General features: G+C 47.1%; 1 protein-coding gene across 1 annotated transcript in view; it reads left to right on the top strand.

Annotated features, from left to right (window-relative positions):
- Positions 1 to 7,365, top strand: part of LOC144606858 (glutamate receptor ionotropic, kainate 3-like) — a 552,253-nt gene extending 544,888 nt beyond the window's left edge. The window contains exon 16 of the mRNA XM_078423285.1: positions 7,198 to 7,365. Coding sequence (XP_078279411.1) covers positions 7,198 to 7,284 — 87 coding nt within the window. The 3' untranslated portion in view covers positions 7,285 to 7,365. The remainder of the gene's footprint in view (positions 1 to 7,197) is intronic.
- Positions 7,366 to 21,400: the final 14,035 nt, after the last annotated feature.

Raw genomic sequence — 21,400 nt, 5'->3', positions numbered from 1 at the left:
TAGACGGCCCTAAGAGCCTTGCCCCACCCCTTCCCCTCACCTCTCACTACCAGCTAACTCCCCTCTACTCCATCACTGAAGAATGGTCTCAACACAAAATATCATCTGTCCATTTCCCTCCACAGATACATAAAAACATAGAAACATAGAAAATAGGTGCAGGAGTAGGCCATTCGGCCCTTCGAGCCTGCACCGCCATCAATATGATCATGGCTGATCATCCAGCTCAGTAGGCTGTACCTGCTCTCTCTCCATACCCACTGATCCCTTTAGCAAAAAGGGCCACATCTAACTCCCTCTTAAATATAGCCAATGAACTGGCCTCAACTACCTTCTGTGGCAGAGAATTCCACATACTCACCACTCTCTGTGTGAAGAAATGTTTTCTCATCTCGGTCCTAAAAGACTTCCCCCTTATCCATAAGCTGTGACCCCTGGTTCTGGACTCCCCCAACATCGGGAACAATCTTCCCGCATCTAGCCTCTCCAACCTCTTGAGAATTTTATATGTTTCTATAAGATCCCCCCTCAGTCTTCTAAATTCCAGCGAGTACAAGCCCAGTCTATCCAATCTTTCCTCATATGAAAGTCCCGCCATCCCAGGGATCAATCTGGTGAACCTTCTCTGTACTCCCTCTAAGGCAAGAACGTCTTTCCTCAGGTTAGGAGGCCAAAACTGCACACAATACTCCAGGTGCGGTCTCACCAAGGCACTGTACAACTGCAGCAGAACCTCCCTGCTCCTAAACTCAAATCCTCTTGCTATGAATGCCAACATACCATTCGCTTTCTTCACTGCCTGCTGCACCTGCATGCTTGCTTTCAATGACTGGTGCACCATGACACCCAGGTCACGTTGCATCTCCCCTTCTCCCAATCGGTCACCATTCAGGTAATACTCTGCTTTCCTGTTCTTGCCGCCAAAGTGGATAACCTCACATTTATCCACATTATATTGCATCTGCCATGCATTTGCCCACTCGCCTAATCTATCCAAGTCACTCTGCAGCCTCCTAGCATCCTCCTCGCAGCTAACACTGCCACCCAGCTTTGTGTCATCCGCAAACTTAGAGATGTTGCATTCAATTCCCTCGTCCAAATCATTAATATACACTGTAAATAACTGGGGTCCCAGCACTGAGCCTTGCGGTACCCCACTAGTCACTGCCTGCCATTCCGAAAAGGACCCGTTTATTCCTACTCTTTGCTTCCTGTCTGCCAACCAATTTTCTATCCACCTCAACACTGAACCCTCAATACCGTGTGCTTTAAGTTTGTACACCAATCTCCTATGTGGGACCTTGTCGAAGGCCTTCTGAAAGTCCAGATATAACACATCGACTGGTTCTCTCTTATCCACTCTACTAGTTACATCCTCGAAAAAATCTATAAGATTCGTCAGACATGATTTGCCTTTGGTAAATCCATGCTGACTTTGTCCGATGATTTCACCACTTTCCAAATGTGATGCTATCACATCTTTAATAACTGACTCTAGCATTTTCCCCACTACCGATGTTAGGCTAACTGGTCTATAATTCCCCGTTTTCTCTCTCCCTCCCTTTTTAAAAATTGGGGTTACATTAGCTACCCTCCAGTCCTCAGGAACTACTCCAGAATCTAAAGAGTTTTGAAAAATTATCACTAATGCATCCACTATTTCTGAGGCTACTTCCTTAAGCACTCTGGGATGCAGCCTATCTGGCCCTGGGGATTTATCTGCCTTTAATCCATTTAATTTACCTAACACCACTTCCCGACTAACCTGGATTTCCCTCATTAGACCCCCGGTCCCCCGCTATTTCCGGCAGACGGTTTATGTCTTCCTTAGTGAAGACAGAACCAAAGTATTTGTTCAATTGAACAAAACATTTAAGAAACATACAGTCCGAGCCATTGAGCAGTCTGTGTTTAACTAGTGTTAAAACTTGACCTTTCAGTGCTCTAATCTACACCTGATGGGGATCATTATTGTGACCCTTGCCTCACTCTGTCACTGATCTTCTAACCTAACCATCGGCCCAGATCAGTGACAACCAAATTGCCTCGTGTTTCACACTAGCCAAATAGTCAATTGTACCTTTTCGATGAATCCAGCTGCCTACCTTTAAAAAGAACCCCTCACAACCAACCTTCTGATATATATTTTTCTCAGATACCAACTAAACATTTGGGCAACACAGTGTTGCAGTGGTAGAGTTGTTAACTTACATGGCCAGAGAACCTGGTTCGATCTCAGGTGCTATCTGTATGGCTTTTTGTACGTTCTCCCCATGACCAGCATGGATTTTCTCCAGGAACTCCGGTTTCCTCCCGCACTCCAAACATGTGAAGATTTCTGGGTGAACTGGCTGTGGTAAAATTATAAATTGTCCCTAGTGTGTGCAGGATAGTGTTAATGTGCGGGGATCGCTGGTCGGAGGGGACTCGGTGGGCCGAAGGGCCTGTTTCCGTGCCGTTTCTCTAAAGTGAACGTTTTACCTGACTATCATATCATATCATATCATATATATACAGCCGGAAACAGGCCTTTTCGGCCCTCCAAGTCCGTGCCGCCCAGCGATCCCCGCACATTAACACTATCCTACACCCACTAGGGACAATTTTTACATTTACCCAGCCAATTAACCTACATACCTGTACGTCTTTGGAGTGTGGGAGGAAACCGAAGATCTCGGAGAAAACCCACGCAGGTCACGGGGAGAACGTACAAACTCCTTACAGTGCAGCACCCATAGTCAGGATCGAACCTGAGTTTCCGGCGCTGCATTCGCTGTAAAGCAGCAACTCTACCGCTGCGCTACCGTGCCGCCCCATGTGATCGACTTAAGGGCCTGTCCCACTTAGGCGATTCTTTAGGCGACTGCGGGCGACTGTCAAAGTCATAGCAGATCGCCAAAAAAATTAACCCTGCGAAAATGTCCACGACAATGTCCGCGACAATGCCCACGACAATGACCGCGACAATGACCGCGACAATGACCACGACAATGACCACGACAATGACCACGACAATGACCACGACAATGACCACGATAATGCCTGCGACAAGCTGAGACAACCTACCACATAGGCGACGGCAAGCTGACGAAAACCGGCGACTCAGTCTTCGCTACCTAGGACGTCCACTACGACAGGGACCATGGCAACCAAGACAACTGACGACAATCTGCACTTATGTGGAGGTGTCACAACTCACACGTGAACAAACCGACAGCAAGGTCCGTCCAGTGACATTTCTAGGTATATTTTGCATTCGTGTGAAGTGTCTGTTTAAATAAAAAAGATTTTGTCATGCAGTTATCCATCTTTCATAGGAATATATTGTTTTTGAATAAAGTTGATTTTGGTGACTTTTTTTAAAATAGGTGTCGGAATTTATTGAATATCTAAGTACTTTATCATGACATCTCATTCAAAGATTCTAGTCGCATTCATTTTGACCGTTAAAATCAAACGCTGACACACGCACTGCGCTATGAGAACACTTTTCATTCATTTATTTCGATCAATGAGGCAAACACATACACAGGCATTTCACTACGTTTATTAAAGGCCAAAGCTCACACAAAGACAGACACTACTCTTATCGAAACGTATAAGATTATTAAGGGGTTGGACACGTTAGAGGCAGGAAACATGTTCCCAATGTTGGGGGAGTCCAGAACAAGGGGCCACAGTTTAAGAATAAGGGGTAGGCCATTTAGAACTGAGATGAGGAAAAACTTTTTCAGTCAGAGAGTTGTGAATCTGTGGAATTCTCTGCCTCAGAAGGCAGTGGAGGCCAAATCGCTGAATGCATTCAAGAGAGAGCTAGATAGAGTTCTTAAGGATAGCGGAGTCAGGGGGTATGGGGAGATGGCAGGAACGGGGTACTTATTGAGAATGATCAGCCATGATCACATTGAATGGCGGTGCTGGCTCGAAGGGCCGAATGGCCTCCTCCTGCACCTATTGTCTATTGTCTATAACACAAAGATAAACGGAGTTTTACTGCTATGCTGTTTGTAGGGGGTATGCACACCTGACCATAAGGACACCTGACCAGTGAAATTTCTAGGTATATTTTGTGGAACCTTGTTCATACTCCAACTTCATCAACTTCAAGCAGATGCAAAACATACCTAGAAATTTCACTGGACAGACATGTGAAATGGTCTGGCTGGACCTTGCTGTCCTTATGGTCAGGTGTGCATGTAACTAGCTAGCATGCCAAATATATATATATTTGCAAAGTGCTGGAGTAACTCAGTGGGGTCAGGTAACATCTCTGGAGAAAAAGGACAGGTGATTTTTCAGGTCGGGACCCTTCTTCAGACTCCGGACCTGGAAACATCACCTGTCTTTTTCCTCCAGAGATGCTTCCTGGCCCGCTGAGTTACTCCAGCACTTTGTGTCTGTCTTGAGCATAATATCTTGTGACTATATTTATTTTCATCTTTTTGTGAAGTTTCTATCTAACTGCGGCACAGCAGTAGAGTTGCTACCTGACAGTGCCAGAGACTCAGGTTCGATCCCGAATACGAGTGCCGTCTGCACGGAGTTTGTACGTTCTCCCCGTGACCGCGTGGGTTTTCTCCGAGATCTTCGGTTTCCTCCCACACTCCAAAGATGTGCAGGTTTGTAGGTTAATGGGCTTGGGGACTCGATGGATCAAAGGGCCTGTTTCTGCACTATATCTCGAAACCAAACTAAACTAAACTAAACTCACAATCCTCCTGTGATCTCTGGATATCCTCACTTCTACCCTGAAGGTAGTTATACACCCCAGGTTGGGAAATGGTGCTAAGACACACATCACTGATTTTATGTACCACAGCCTAATCATTAAAGTGATGCATCCCTATCTCAGCCTCCACAATACACTTCATCTCCTCAAGCTCAGAGAAACTTGGCCTAATTTTCAAATATATTTAGTTTCTTGCCTGGTAGCCTTTTGTCCTTTTTGGTTTACCATGTTGGGGATGTGTTTTAATCTTCACGGGTAGAATGCAGAGTGTATGTTTCCCAGGGTAGGAGAATCAAGAACCAGAGGGCACAGGTGTAAGGGGAATGGGGAAAGATTTAATCAGAACCTGAGGGATAACTTTTTCACACGAGGGTGGTGGGTACATGGAACGAGCTGCTCGAGTAAGTGGCTGAGGGAGGTTACAATAACAACACTTAAAAGATATTTGAACAGGTATATGGTTTTAAAGAAGTAGTACGGAAACAGGCCCTTCGGCCCACTGAGTCCATGCCGACCAGTGATCCCCGCACATTAACACTAACCTACACACACGAGGGACAAGTGAGTTAGCATACAAACCTGTACAGTACGTCTTTGGAGTGTGGGAGGAAACCAAAAATCTCATAGAAAAACCAAAAACCATCACGGGGAGAACGTAGAGGCTCCATACAGACAGCACCCGTAGTCGGGATCGAACCCGAGATCTGAATCTCTGGAGCTGTAAGGCAGAAACTGTACTGCTGCGCCACTGTGGATAGCAAAGGTTTAGAGGGAGATGGGTCATAAATAGGCAAGTTGTTTAGTTTAGTTTAGTTTAGAGATACAATGTGGAAACAGGCCCTTTCGGCCCACCGGGTCCGCGCCGACCAGCGATACCCGCACACTAACACTATCCGACACCCACCAGGGACAATTTTTAACATATTTACCAAGCCAATTAACCTACGTACCTGTACGTCTTTGGAGTGTGGGAGGAAACCGAAGATCTCAGAGAAAACCCACGTAAGTCACGGGGAGAACGTACAAACTCCGTACAGACGGCGCCCGTAGTCAGGATCGAACCTGAGTCTCCGGCGCTACATTCGCTGCAAGGCAGCAACTCTACCGCTGCGCCACCGTGCGGCTTAGATGGGGTATCTTGGTCAGCATGGGCACGTTGAGCTGACGGGCATGTTTCTATGCTGTATGATTCTGTGACAGACAAACTAGTGCTGAGGAGCATTGCTTGTTAAAAAACAGATCTGGCTTCCATTCCAGCAGAAATTGTGTCAGGCAGGTTCAGACAGCAGCCGGCAATTTGTTATGGCAAGCTAGTGCTCAAGATGACAAATGGATGATGTGTTTCTTTAGGATTATCGGTGTATTGGGCACATTTCTCAATGGGAAAGTCATAATATAAACCTTTACAGTCGATAGAAATAGAAGCACTGTCTGACTGGCATTTCTCAGCTTGGAGGCTGTTTCATGCCTCACATGTGAAACATTAAAGAGGCAAGCTCAACTCACATCCATTTCTACGTTGGTGCAATCTCCCAGTGGTATCGTTCCCTGCAAGTACTTTAACAAGTTGTTGGACATTTCATCCTTCAAGCCTGTTCTATGGCTCTGTACCTTAACTGAGGCAAGTAGGTTGGAGTCAGGAACTGATAGCTTTGGTAATGTTAGCTACGGGTTAGTTAGGGCGGCACAGTGGCGCTGTGGCAGTCAAGCTGCTACCTTACACCACCAGAGACTGACAAAGGGTGCTGTCTGTACCGAGTTTGTACGTTCTCCCTCTGTGACCACGTGGGTTTTCTCCAGGTGCTCCGGTTTCCTCCCACGCTCAAAAGACGTGCAGATTTGTAGGTTAATTGGCTTCTGAAAATTGTAAATTGTCCTTAGGGGACTAAGGGGGACCCGACTTGGGGGGAGGGCCGCCGGGAACTAAGGGGGGGGGGGGGGGGCAGCCAGTGGGGAGGGGGGGGTGAGAGGAGAGGCTCAGAGGGGTGAGCACTTTGTCAGCGCCTTTGTGGGCAAAAGCAAAGAATTTCACTCTACCAAGGTACATGTGAGAACAAAGTATCATCATCATCTAGTATAAGAAAATAACTGCAGATGCTGGTACAAATCGAAGGTATTTATTCACAAAATGCTGGAGTAACTCAGCAGGTCAGGCAGCATCTCGGGAGAGAAGGAATGGGTGACGTTTCCGGTCTGAAGAAGGGTCTCGAGCCGAAACGTCACCCATTCCTTCTCTCCCGAGATGCTGCCTGACCTGCTGAGTTACTCCAGCATTTTGTGAATAAATCATCATCATCTAGTGTGTAGGATAGGCCAGGTGTACGGGGCGATCGCTGGTCGGAGTGGGCTCGGTGGGCGGGAGGGCCTGTTTCTGTGCTGTGTCTCTAAAGTGCAAATGTCTAAAGGATAAGCATTTGTCTTCACATGAGAAATAACACCCTTTCTCTGTTTTTCAAATTGTGCCGTAGGAGATTGTGCAGCCCGCTGGAACTTCTGACAGAGGAGTGCTCCCTGAGTACTTACCCAGAGTGCACCATAGCCTGACCGTCGTCTGACTCAGAAACCTGGCAGGCTTCGAATGGAAAACAGAATACTGACCTGTCTATAGCAGAGGGAACATTTGCAAGCACGAAACTACCGCGGACGCTGGACATCAGTGGAAAAAGCAGAACATCCCGCAAATTCCCGACAGAGAACGATGGGGGGCCCTGGCGGGGGTGGGGGGGGGGGGAGGGGAGGGGAGGGGGGGTTGGGGGGGGAGAGGAAGGGGTGGGCCTGCTGCCATGTGCGACGACAGGCGGTAGATCGGAGCGTTTGGTGGACTTCTATCCCACTTTGCCGTGCCACCTTAATAGTAGTAGTCATCATCTTTTTCACCAGGGATTTTCTCGTCGGTTGTTTGTAGGGTTGCCAACTTCCTCACCCCCAAATAAGGGGCGAAGGGTGACGTCACCGCCACGCGCCCCACGTGACCCCACGCGGCCGCCATTGGTGGAGCGGGAGCACGTGGCCGCTGGCTGGGTGAGGTCACGTGGGGCGCGGGGTGGTGACGTCACCCGTTGTCCCTTATGTGGGAGTGAGGAAGTTGGCAACCCTACTAATGCGGGACAAGGGCGGTCCCGTACGGGACAAACCAATTTAGCCCAAAATAACGGTATGTCCCGGCTAATACGGGACAGTTGCCGACCCTGGTTGATTGCGACTCCTGTAAGAGGTCGTTTGGCAGCTTCTTGTAACGCAGTCTGAAATATATCAGGTTTCGTAATTCTAAATTTGATATTAGATTTTGCTCGGAAAATCTTTTCCAATCTAGGAATTCCAAAGGTTGATGGTCCCCCAAGAGGCACGCCATCTGGCAAACCTTCAACATAGCAATCATCTTCATAACAAGAGGATTTGAGTACAGGAGCAAAGAAGTCCTTCTGCAGTTGTACTGGTGAGACCACATCTGGCGTATTGTGTGCAGTTTTGGTCTCCTAATTTGAGGAAGGACATCCTTGCTATTGAGGCACTGCAGCGTAGGTTCACAAGGTTAATCCCTGGGATGGAGGGACTGTCATATGAGGAAAGATTGGAAAGACTAGGCTTGTATTCACTGGAGTTTAGAAGGACGAGAGGGGATCTTATAGAGACATATAAAATTATAAAAGGACTAGACAAGCTAGATGCAGGAAAAATGTTCACAATGTTGGGGGAGTCCAGAACCAGGGGCCACAGTCTAAGAATAATGGAGAGGACATTTAAAACAGAGGTGAGAAGAAACGTTTTCACCCAGAGAGTTGTGAATTTGTGGAATTCTCTGCCACAGAAGGCAGTGGAGGCCAATTCACTGGATGAATTTAAAAGAGAGTTAGACAGAGTACTAGGGGCTAGTGGATTCAAGGGATATGGGGAGAAGGCAGGCACGGGTGACTGATTGTAGATGATCAGCCATGTAGGTTAATTGGCTGGGTAAATGTAAAAATTGTCCCTAGTGGGTGTAGGATAGTGTTAATGTACGGGGATCGCTGGGCGGCACGGACTTGGAGGGCCGAAAAGGCCTGTTTCCGGCTGTATATATATGATATGATCACCATGAATGGTGGTGTTGTCTCGAAGGGCCAAATGGCCTCCTCCTGCACCTTTTTTTCTGTGTTTCTATGTGATTCCAACAGAGCACAGGGTTCTGAAACACACACTGCTTCACTCCATTTTTCATTGAAAAGCCTCTCCACTTATTGTTTCAGCTCAGTGATTTTGGCATTCCACTGATGTTCAATGGTTCAACGGTTCTTTATTATCACATGTGCCAAGGTGCAGTGAGATTTGTTTTGTCCATACAGGTCAGTAAGATTATTGCCATACATAAGTACAATCCCCAGTAAGTACAGAATGCATAGATACAGCCCACCGAGTCTACAGATGGGCACAAAATGCTGGAGTAACTCAGTGGGCCCCGCGGCATCTCTGCGGAGAAGGAATGGGCGATGTTTCTTCAGAGTCTGTACACAAGAGTGGCCAGGTTTTGGCACCACTTCACAGTCCCAACCACAGCTGGACCGCAAAGGCCTGTTGCAGCTCTTGCCTCCAGCTGATTGTCCAGTGAACCATCGTTGCTCTCCTTGCCTGGCCATCATGAAGCTTCGTGCTCCAGGGGTACCTCCCACAGTCGCTCTTAAAGACGTGGAAGGTAAGACCCCTGCCCCTCCCCGGTTCATCGTACAGCATCTGCCTCCGTGGCCGATTCCCCCCACCTCCCTCCCAGCTAGGGGACCAGGGTAAATCTAAAGCAAAGTAGTGGAGGTGGGTGTAGGAGCAGAGACAAAGGAAACTTCATAAGGGGGAATGTAAGTGGGTGACGATGGATATCTCTGATGTCACAGCAGCGGATCAAATCTATATACTAAAACTCTTGTTTGTTATCTTGTTTGTGACTGAACTTCAGCCAAAACGGTACACGATAGCGTGACAATTTTAGGCCCCCCTTACTCACCATCGTCACTTCAGTGGTAATGCAAGTATTGAAATCGGTGTTATATTTTTAAAGTTATTCACATTTTAAAGTGTAAAAGGCGGGGAGGGGGAGGGGAGGAGAGAGGGGGGAGTGGGGGAGAAGGGAGAGGGGGGGGTGAGGAGAGAGGGGGGAGTGGGGGAGAAGGGAGAGGGGGGGGGGGTGAGGAGAGAGGGGAGGGGGGGGGGGGGGGAGGACATGGTGCTGCACCAATGCAGGAGAGGTTTGGGCCCAACAGTTCCACTTTGTCTAGTAAGGTGATAAAAGCCCCCTGTCATTGAATGTTAGTACAACCTATGACGCTAACATTAAGAGAACACTGGATGGCAGAGCTTTAAGATGAGAGGGTCGGATTCGGGGCTGGTTTCGACACAGCTTCGTTGTGAGCAGGGTCTGGGCTCGGCGGTTTCCCTCTCCCGGTACCGCGCCGGGTGAGCCAGGCTTGACGCCGGGTCATCGGGCCCCTCCTGCCACGCGCAGCTCGCCTGGACGCCAACGCACGTCCTATTCAGTCTTCATTTACATTGAACTTCTATGAACAAACGAATGGACGAATGAATACGTTATTGTCACATGTGACAATTCACGGTGAAATTCTTTGCTTGTGTACCCAAGGTATGCAAAGAGCCGCCACGTAAAGGGCGCTGACAAAGTTACAAAGTATGCCCGCTCCAGGTCCCCCTTTGATCTCCCCCTCCCTCCCGGTGGCCCCCCCACCCCGGGTCCTCCATTGTTCCCTCCCCCGGCAGCGGCGTGCTTACTCCGACCCGCGAGGCTCCGGCCTCGGCCCCTCCACGGCCTGCCGGGACCTGAGGACCTCAGAATAAAAGCAGGATGATCCTCCTTACACCACACATATCATTCACCCTGATAGGACTGCTAGTTTCTTTTGACCTGAGTGTTTTAATGGCACATTGGTCACCGAGGGTGGATTGGAGAATGCATGAAACTGACACAACACCAGTAGTTGTGAAGGCAGTTCACGTGGCGGCGCCTAACGGCAGCAGCTGACTAGCAGTCTGTCCGTCTTTTTTTTTCCCTTTTTTTTTGTTGTGTGTCGGTGTTGGGATGGTTTTTATATATATTTTTTGGTTGTGTATGTGTGGGAGGGGGTGGTGGTGTGGGTGGGTGGGTGTGGGGGGGTGGGGGAAACTTTTCTCTTCCTCACGGCGCGGGGTGCGGCTCGGCTGCGGGGCCTAACATCGCCCGCTGCGGCTCGGCCGCTGGACTTTACATCCCGGTGCGGCTTGGCCGCTGGACTTTACATCCCGGTGCGGCTTGGCCGCTGGACTTTACATCCCGGTGCGGCTTGGCCGCTGGACTTAACAGCGCCCGGTGCTGCTCGGCTGCGGGGCTTAACATCGCCCGGTGCAGCTCGGCTACGAGACTTTTCACCGCTGGTGCGGCTCGGCTGCGGGACTTAACATCGCCCGGTGCAGCTCGGCTGCGGGGCTTTTCATCGCTGGTGCGGCTCGGCTGCGGACTTGACATCGCCCGGTGCGGCTCGACCCCGGGACTTAGCTGCGCAAGGCTTGGTCGCGGGCCTTTCATCGCCCGGTTCGGCCGCGAGACGTTTCAGCGCCCGGTGCGGGGACTGTGCGGGTCGGTCGGGGACGAGCTGTCTGTCCGTGGGCGTGGGGAAGAGAGTGGAAGTTTTGTTGCCTCCATCACAGTGAGGGGGTGTTTGGAGTCACTGTGATGGACGTTTGTGTTGGGGTCATGTGTCTTGTTTTTTTTTTTCTCTATGACTGCTATGTAGTTTCGTTCGGTACTTCGGTACCGAACGACAAATAAAGCTCTGTTATACCTGTTATAAAGACATGTTCGGCGATCGCTTCGCTCAACAACTGCACTCGGTCCGCGTTGGCCAATCTGATCTCCCGGTGGCCGAGCACTTCAACTCCCCCTCCCATTTCCAGTCTGACCTTTCTGTCATGTGCCTCCTCCAGTGCCATAGTGAGGCCCACCGGAAATTGGAGGAACAGCACCTCATATTTCGCCTGGGCAGCTTGCAGCCCAGCGGTATGAACATTGACTTCTCCAACTTTAGATAGTTTCTCTGTCCCGCTCTTCCCCTCCCCCTTCCCAGATCTCCCTCTATCTTCCTGTCTCCACCTAGATCCTTCCTTTGTCCCGCCCCCCTGACATCAGTCTGAAGAAGGGTCTCGACCTGAAACGTCGCCCATTCCTTCTCTCCCGAGATGCTGCCTGACCTGCTGAGTTACTCCAGCATCTTGTGAATAAATACCTTCGATTTGTACCAGCATCTGCAGTTATTTTCTTATATTATATAAAGACATGTTCTTGCTCTTTGGATGCCCGGCTGTTAAAAGCTGTTGATACCAGCGCCTGGTTCAGTTTTCCCATCTGTCACTGGCAGCTTACAGGCAGGAATATGGATAGTTCCAGGGCTGTTCAAGAAACAGCAGAAACTATATATTTTTTAATCCGGAAGAGTTCAAGTTTACGGTCAGCTTTAAATATACGAGGGAAGTTTAATTTGAGAGTCATCTTTAAAACAAAATTACTTACCCTTTTAATATTCTTCAAAGGGGAGAAATTTTTATTAAGAGTAATGATCAATGATTATTATATTATAATTCTGAAATCTGCTTGGCAAAGGAAAGCAATATGTCAAATGCAACTTAAATCTGCAGCAGACAAAATGTGTAAGAAGGAATTGCAGATGCCGGCTTGGACCAAAGGTAGACACAAAACGCTGGAGTAACTCAGCGGGTCAGGCGACATCTCTGGGGAGAAGGAATGGGTGACGTTTCGGGTCGAGACCCTTCTTCAGATTGATGTCAGGGGAGGGGGCGGAATCCGCCCCCTCCCCTGACATCAGTCTGAAGAAGGGTCTCGACCCAAAACGTCACCCATTCCTTCTCTCCAGAGGTGCTTCCTGACCCGCTGAGTTACTCCAGCGTTTTGTGTCGACCTTCGATTTAATCCAGCATCTGCAGTTCTTTCCTGCTCCCTCAGACTGCACCATTCTGATTCCAGCTTATTAGAAGAGCAACTCTCTCTGGCATGCATTTCATTCCTACCTCCCACATTAGTCACCCTATTTCCTCTCATAGTGATTCTGTTAATTTAATGCCAATAGGTGATGAATTATGATACTCAGATGCTGAGGGAATAAAACCCATCAGGCAAACATTCTGCTTGCTGCTATAAGAGGCAAGAGAGCAAAGAGACTTGTTTACGACATAACTGCCTGCTCTAAATGTGTGATATGTTACCATCTGTACACTCCAATCTCCTGCCAAAGATACAATCAGCCGTCCACAACAGAACCAGATTTGAGACGCGGAGTTCAATGAGCTATGAGTCTAATTACCATGTTGTCTGCTTTCCTCGTCATATTTGGCTTGGATCCAGGCCTTGGCCATTTTGCCAAGTGGGAGCTACCTAACACAGCGCAATGCCACAGTATGCAGTTATCATTCTGTTAAGTATTGTTTAACGTTAATCGTCATTGTTCCTTTGACAGAGATGAAGCTTCGTGCAAATATCAGTAAAAACATTAAGATTGCGGTGAATCATTAAGATTGCGGCGAAATTGGAAAGGTCACCTCATTTGGACCAGTTAAAAAGTCACATTATTTCATCATGTGGAAATCTATGAATAGGAATAGCCCAGTTATCACATGAACCTGTCCCACCACTCAAATTAATCCTAACAGATTTGCCAAGTTAGGACTCTAACATTTAAAAAAATCTTTGCAGGGTACAAAATGGCGCCTAATACATGGCGACTAGCATACTGACCCGGAGTGGTCGACTGTCTTATGTTCTTATACCTAGTATGATTGTGCTTAATGTATAGTGTGTATAGGGTTGACACTGAATTGTATGCAAAAAAATCATTTCATTGTACTTTGGTCTTCGTGTCAATAAAGTACCATTGAACCATTGAACCATTGAATTCAACAGGTCAGGCAGCATCTCTGGTCTACATGGATCCCTTCTCCCGACCCGAAACGGTGCCTATCCATGTTCGCCAGAGATGCTGCCTCACCTGCTGGGTTACTCCAGCACTTTGCTTCTTTTATTATAAATCAATATCAGAAGTTTCTCGTGTCCACAGATCTGTGATCTAGCTGCACGTACTTGCTTTCACACATCTTAATAAACTATAAGACAATAACTGCAGATGCTGGTACAAATCGAAGGTATTTATTCACAAAATGCTGGAGTAACTCAGCAGGTCGGGCAGCATCTCAGGAGAGAAGGAATGGGTGACGTTTCGGGTCGAGACCCTTCTTCAGGCTGATGTCAGGGGGGGCGGGACAAAGGAAGGATATAGGTGGAGACAGGAAGATAGAGGGAGATCTGGGAAGGGGGAGGGGAAGGGAGGGACAGAGGAACTATCTAAAGTTGGAGAAGTCGATGTTCATACCGCTGGGCTGCAAGCTGCCCAGGCGAAATATGAGGTGCTGTTCCTCCAATTTCCGGTGGGCCTCACTATGGCACTGGAGGAGGCCCATGACAGAAAGGTCAGACTGGGAATGGGAGGGGGAGTTGAAGTGCTCGGCCACCGGGAGACCTGTTTGGCGAATGCGGACCGAGCGCAGGTGTTGAGCGAAGCGATCGCCAAGCCTGCGCTTGGTTTCGCCGATGTAAATAAGTTGAAATCTGGAGCATCGGATGCAATAGATGAGGTTGAAGGAGGTGCAGGTGAACCTCTGTCTCACCTGGAAAGACTGTTTAATAAACTAGATTAATAACAAACTAGAAACAAGGAACTGCAGATGCTGGTTTACCAAGGAAAGACATAAAATGCTGGAGTAACTCAGCTGGTCAGGCAGCATCCCCAGAGAACATGGATTGGTAACGTTTTGGGTCAGGACCCTTCTTCAGACTTCAGACTTCATAAAAATCTACTGAACTTAAATTACAGTTTAGTAATAGACTCGGTAACTGTTACTTTCAAGTTAGAAATAATTTCAAATTTCATTCTTGAAAGAATTCGGTTTAATTTTAAGGCTATGTATCTCAGGCTTTTCAACCAATGGAATCAGCTACCAGTCTATCAGTCCCTCTTCATATCTTCAACAGAATCATGCATTAACCTTCGAAACTCCAGCTTGCAAGCTGCATCACTGAGTATTAAGTTTCTCTGCCATGACAACTTATTTCTTGAGGGTCTTGCTAACGGATGGGGTGAACATATGGCAAATGTGCAACAAAGTTTTTTAGTTTGTTGTAGTGTTGTGAAATTAAGCTGGCATTAACAGAAGTCTCTCAATAAATGCCGAAGGCACGTTCAGTTGTCTGCCTCCACTGTACTGATTGCTGTTTCAACGCTTTGGGATTTATTTTCATTCAGTCCAAAGGAAAATCAGTGCAGTTCAGTTCAGTTTATTTAGTTTAGAGATACAGCGCGGAAACAGGCACTTTCGGCCCACCAGGTTCGCACCGACCAGCGATCCCCACACATTAACACTACCCTGCACACACTAGGGACAATTTTTACATTTACTAAGCCAATTAACCTACGTGATGGAGGAAAGGAGATGAAAACAGACAAGGCACTGGATCACCACAGTGTAAATTCAGCATCAGAATCTACTTTATCTACAAAAAGCAGACCTGTACGTCTTTGGAGTGTGGGAGGAAACTGAAGATCTCGGAGAAATTCCACGCAGGTCAGGGGGAGAACGTACAAACTCCATATAGACAGCACCCCTAGTCGGAATCGAACCCGGGTCTCCGGCGCTGCATTCGCTGTAAGGCAGCAACTCTACCGCTGAGCCACCGTGACCAAGCCAATTGTCATGTGTGCAGTGAAAAGCTCTTGTTGCGTGCTAACCAGTCAGTGGAAAGACATTACATGATTACAATCGAGTCATTTACAGTGTGTAGATACATGATAAGTGATCCTAGTTAAAGTAAGAAATGGTGCTGTAGGAATAGAGATTTAAGAGTGTGGGGCGATTGTTATAGGTGATTGTAGATCTGCTTCTGTGGCTGGCACGCAAATAGTCACCTGGGCTGGGCGCCATCTTGGCTCTGCAACACAATATCGAGATGGAATGATTCTTATGTTCACAAGTTATAGGAGTAAAATTAGGCCATTCGGCCCATCGAGTCTACTCCTCCATTCAATCATGGCTGATCTCTGCCTCCTAAACCCATTTTCCAGCCTTCTCCCATAACCCCTGACACCCGTTCTAATCAAAAAATTGTCTATCTCTGCCTTAAAAATATCTACTAACTTGGCCTCCACAGCCCCCTGTGGCAATGAGTTCCAAAATTAACTACCCTCTGATTAAAGAAGTTCCTCCTCACCTCCTTTCTAAAAAAGCGCCCTTTAATTCTGAGGCTATGACCTCTGGTCCTAGACTCTTCCACCAGTGGAAACATCATTTCTACATCCACTCTATCTATGCCCTTCATTATTCTATAAATTTCAATGAGGTCCCCCCTCAAACTTCTAAACTCCAGCGAGTACAGGCCTAGTGCTGTCAAATGCTCATCACATGCTAACCCACTCATTCCTGGGATCATTCTTGTAAACCTCCTCTGGACCCTCTCCAGAGCCAGCACATCCTTCCTCAGATATGTTAAATCCTTCAACCAGTTTACCAATGAGTAATTCTTTGTTTACCAACTGTTCAACCAGTTTACCAATGATTCTTCTTTGTTCTCCTCATACTTAGAAATCTCAAGATATGAAGTCTGTAGGATGCTTCAAGAACAAACCTTGTTTTAATTGACAATTGATGTAATAGATTCTAAATGATATTGCTAATGAATAATTACGAGTGTACAGGAGAAATGGAAATCAAAAGAGAGGCTGAAACTGCACAGTTTACCGAACAATATTCTTTCAAAGAGATCATATCATATCATATCATATATATACAGCCGGAAACAGGCCTTTTCGGCCCACCAAGTCCGTGCCGCCCAACGATCCCTGTACATTAACACTATCCTACACCCACTAGGGACAATTTTTTTTTTTTTACATTTACCCAGCCAATTAACCTACATACCTGTACGTCTTTGGAGTGTGGGAGGAAACCGAAGATCTCGGAGAAAACCCACGCAGGTCACGGGGAGAACGTACAAACTCCTTACAGTGCAGCACCCGTAGTCAGGATCGAACCTGAGTCTCCGGCACTGCATTCGCTGTAAAGCAGCAACTCTACCGCTGCGCTACCGAGAAAATAGATAAATAGATATATATTAGAATGCTAATCTGCAAAGGCTGGTGAATTAGAGTGGCACGGTGGCGCAGTGGTAGTTTCTGCCTGACAGCAAATGCAGCGCCGGAGACCCGGGTTCGATCCCGACTACGGGTGCTGTCCGTGCGGAGTTTGTACGTTCTCCCCATGACCTGCGTGGGTTTTCTCTGAGATCTTCGGTTCCCTCCCACACTCCAAAGACGTACAGGTATGTAGGTTAATTGGCTTGGTAAATATAAAAATTGTCCCTAGTGTGTGTAGGATAGTGTTAGTGTGCGGGGCTCGCTGGTCGGCGTGGACCCGGTGGGCCGAAGGGCCTGGCTCCGTGCCATATCACTAAACTAAACTAAACTAAACTAAGACTAGGATACCATCCACATGGTGAGAAGCTGGGAGAACCAAGGAGAGTGTAAACACATGGAACAGTACAGCACAGGAACTGGCCCTTCGGCCCACAATGTCTCTGCTGAACATGATGCCAAGACCAACTCTCATCTACCTGCACATGACCCATCTCCATTTGTGTAGGAAGGATCAGCAGATGCTGGTTTACACCGAGGGTAGACACAACATGCTGGATTACCCTTCTCCATATGCCTATCCTAAAGTCTCCTGAATGCGACTATCGTATCAACCTCCACCAACAACCCCAGCAACACATTCCAGGAATCACCGCCTTCTCTGTAAAAAAAAACCCCACACATCTATATACGAAAACTCTCATTTGTTTGTTTGTTTGTTCCTGAACTACAGCCAAAACGGTACACGATAGCGCGACAATTTTAGGCCCACCTTACTCACCGTCGTCCCTTTGGTGCTAATGGAAGAAGTTTCATTGAAATCGGTGTTATTTTTTTAAATTTATTCACATTTTAAAGTTTAAATCTATCTCCTGGGGGGGGGGGGGTGGAGGGAGGGGGAGGAGGGAGAAGGGGGTTGTGGGAGATGGAGTGGGGGGGGAGGGGAAGGGGGGAGGTGGGGGGAGTGGGGGAGGGGGAGGGGAGATCGCTGCACCAATGCAGGAGAGGTTGTTCCCAACGGGTCCACTTGGTCTAGTTATATTATAAAGAAGGCATTGAAATGAACGTTATTCTGCAACTCAAGGCTTGGATAGGCCAACCTGAAGAGGGGAGAATTTACCTTTCAATCGATAGATGGCGTGGTGCTGGCTCGAAGGGCCAAATGGCCTACTCCTGCACCTATTGTCTATTGACCTGAGAGGAATTAACACAAAACAGAACTTTCAAAATGGTTACTCTAAGGGTTGGATTTTTCTTTTGCACTTCTTATTCCCTCCTCAGATGCTGCCTGACTCACTGCGTTTGTCCAACACTTAGTGTTCTACTCAAGATTCCAGTATCTGCAGTTTCTTGTGTCATCGGAGGTGACCTCTCCTTGTCCAGTATTGAGGGGGAACCGGCTCGCAAAGATCAGAAAGGATTGCAATAAATATCTTGTCCATCCACTCAGGGAATTGTAACAGGTCCCACAGCACAATTTTGAGTAAGATTACGTGGAAAAATCCCTGATTAGTTTAGTTTAGTTTGGAGATACAGCACGGAAACAGTCCCCTTCGGCCCACCGAGTCTAAGCGATCCCCGCACACTAACACCACCCTGCACACACCAGGGACAATTTACAATTATTCCAAGCCAATTAACGTTCAAACCTGTATGGTTTTTGGCGTGTGGGAGTAAGCCATAGATACCGGAGAAAACCCGCGCAGGTCACGGGGAGAACGTACAAACTCTGTACAGACAAGAACCTATTGTCAGGATCTAACCTGGGTCTCTGGCGCTGTGAGGCAATAACTCTGCTTTGGCCAAATGAGTTGGCCAATATTTACCCCACAATCAACGTTACGAAAGTTATCTTCTCGTCACATTCCTGATGCTGGGTTCTTGTATGCAAAATGGCAAATTATATTTCATGCTTTAAAATACTGACCACACTTCCAAAACTAAAGGGCTTGTCCCATTTAGGCGATTTTTTAGGCGACTGTTAAAGTCGTAGCAGATCGCCAAAATCTTCTTTTACCTGACGACAATGACCACGACAATGCCGAGTCAGGCCAAGATTACACCGTCTTCGGAAACATCGCAAAATTCCCACGCTGTCAATGCTTCTCCGGCGTCCTAATTTTCGCTGAAATCACTGACAAGTCGGTAAGTACTTGAGAGTTTTGAAATATAACATCTTGCCTGGGTTATTTGAAAACCAAGCTTCACAGCAACAAGGCATAAACTGGTTTGACTTCCAGTTTACTAATAGCAGTATTAAGAAACTTAATTTTAAAAGTTGTTAAATGGATTTTTGGGCATTCTTTGAAAATGTACGGGAGATGCATATCTGGTTTCTGGGTTGCATATCTGGGTTGGGAGCCTACTTTAAATGTAATCGCTGATGGCCATAAACATCGTGAAAATTCCCACGCTTACCTGATCGTCAAACTGTCGCCTCCAATCTACCTGTCAAATGTCCTGACGGTAAATAAATTGGTTAAACACAAGTATTTTATGGCATCTTCAAATGACTCAAATACTTAATTTAATATTACGTGCTTCTAAATGCATCTAAGAGAACCTATCAAACCTGGGAACAGCATGCGACAGCGCCCGCAATAAGCAACGATACCTGGCGACAAGCCAGCTGTCGCCGAGAAATTTCACTCCAGTTGATTTCTCAGCGACGCGCCGAGCTCCACTACGATTCTTTGAAGACTCCTCACGATCATGCCCGCGACACCCCAGCGAACTGTCGGCGACAGCCTAGTCACTGGCAGTCGCCTTAAAATCGCCTAAGTGGGACAGGCCCTTAATTTACAGGCTGTAAAGCAGCTGGTGATTTCCTGCGAATTTTGCATGCTATTGCAGACAACATAATGAAGAAATCTGAATACATATGTCATATCATATCATATATATACAGCCGGAAATAGGCCTTTTCGGCCCACCAAGTCCGTGCCGCCCAGCGATCCCCGCACATTAACACTATCCTACACCCACTAGGGACAATTTTTACATTTACCCAGCCAATTAACCTACATACCTGTACGTCTTCGGAGTGTGGGAGGAAACCGAAGATCTCGGAGAAAACCCACGCAGGTCACGGGGAGAACGTACAAACTCCTTACAGTGCAGCACCCGTATTCAGGATCGAACCTGAGTCTCCGGCGCTGCATTCGCTGTAAAGCAGCAACTCTACCGCTGCGCTACCGTGCCGCCCTATGATTCGCTCTATGCAAATCAGTTTAATACTTTAAACCATGTAAAACTTTCAACGTTAAATTCTGTTGCAGTCTTGTGAGAAACATTAAGCAGATTTCACCTATTAAAATTTATGTTTATTAATAAATTAATAAATACGCATTCTGTAATTCTGAACTTAATGAGATTCAGCTAATGTAATGGCTGGACACAATCTCTGATATAATTATGGTAATACGATATAACTTCCTCCATATGTTTTTCTAACAGTAAAATATCCTAATGCTTTCTACCACTGAAAACATAATCCTGCATTTATTCAACTTGAATGAGTTGAAATAAAGGAAACATTAATCCATCTGCGGGGAATAATAGAATTCAGAACAGTGCAGCACAAGACAATAAACAGTAGGTGCAGGAGTAGGCCATTCGGCCCTTCGAGCCAGCACCGCCATTCAATGTGATCATGGCTGATCATTCTCAAACAGTACCCCGTTCCTGCCTTCTCCCCATACCCCCTGACTCCACTATCCTTAAGAGCTCGATCTAGCTCTTTCTTGAATGCATTCAGAGAATTGGCCTCCACTGCCTTCTGAGGCAGAGAATTCCACAGATTTACAACTCTCTGACTGAAAATGTTTTTCTTCATCTCCGTTCTAAATGGCCTACCCCTTATTCTTAAACTGTGGCCCCTGGTTCTGGAGTCCCCCAACATTGGGAACATGTTTCCTGCCTCTAACGTGTACAACCCCTTAAGAACAGTCATTCAGCCCACAATGTGTGTGCTGAACATGATGCCAGGCAACTCTTACCTGCCTGCACATAATCCATATCCCTCCAATCCCTCTGCGTCTAAATGCCTGCACAAAAGTCTCTTAAATGGCACTGTCATACCTGCCTGAATAATGTCATGAAATACTCATTTCAAAATATTGTTCAGATCTGAATGAGACCTGGCTTTGTGGAGCTCATGTGATTTGCACAGCAATTCAAAATTTAGTATGAGACAGACACAAAATGCTGGATTAACTCAGCAAGACAGGCAGCATCTCTGGAGAGACGGAATGGGTGATGTTTTGGGACGAGACCCTTCTTCGGTCTGGATGTCCAGCATTTTGTGCCTATCTTCAGTGTACCTGCAGTTCCTTCCTACACAATATTTAGTGTAACTGATTCACCACTCATCCATCCAGGCCATTTAGTCTTTTCCCCACTCCCATCGGGCAGAAGATACAAACGATTGAAAGCACATACCACTGGTTCCCCTGTGTTACCAGACTAC

Source organism: Rhinoraja longicauda, chromosome 27 (genome assembly GCF_053455715.1).
Source record: "Rhinoraja longicauda isolate Sanriku21f chromosome 27, sRhiLon1.1, whole genome shotgun sequence".
Taxonomy (NCBI): Eukaryota; Metazoa; Chordata; class Chondrichthyes; order Rajiformes; family Arhynchobatidae; genus Rhinoraja; species Rhinoraja longicauda.
Note: the sequence above shows the minus strand (reverse complement) of the source record. Positions and strands in the feature narration are given on the sequence as shown.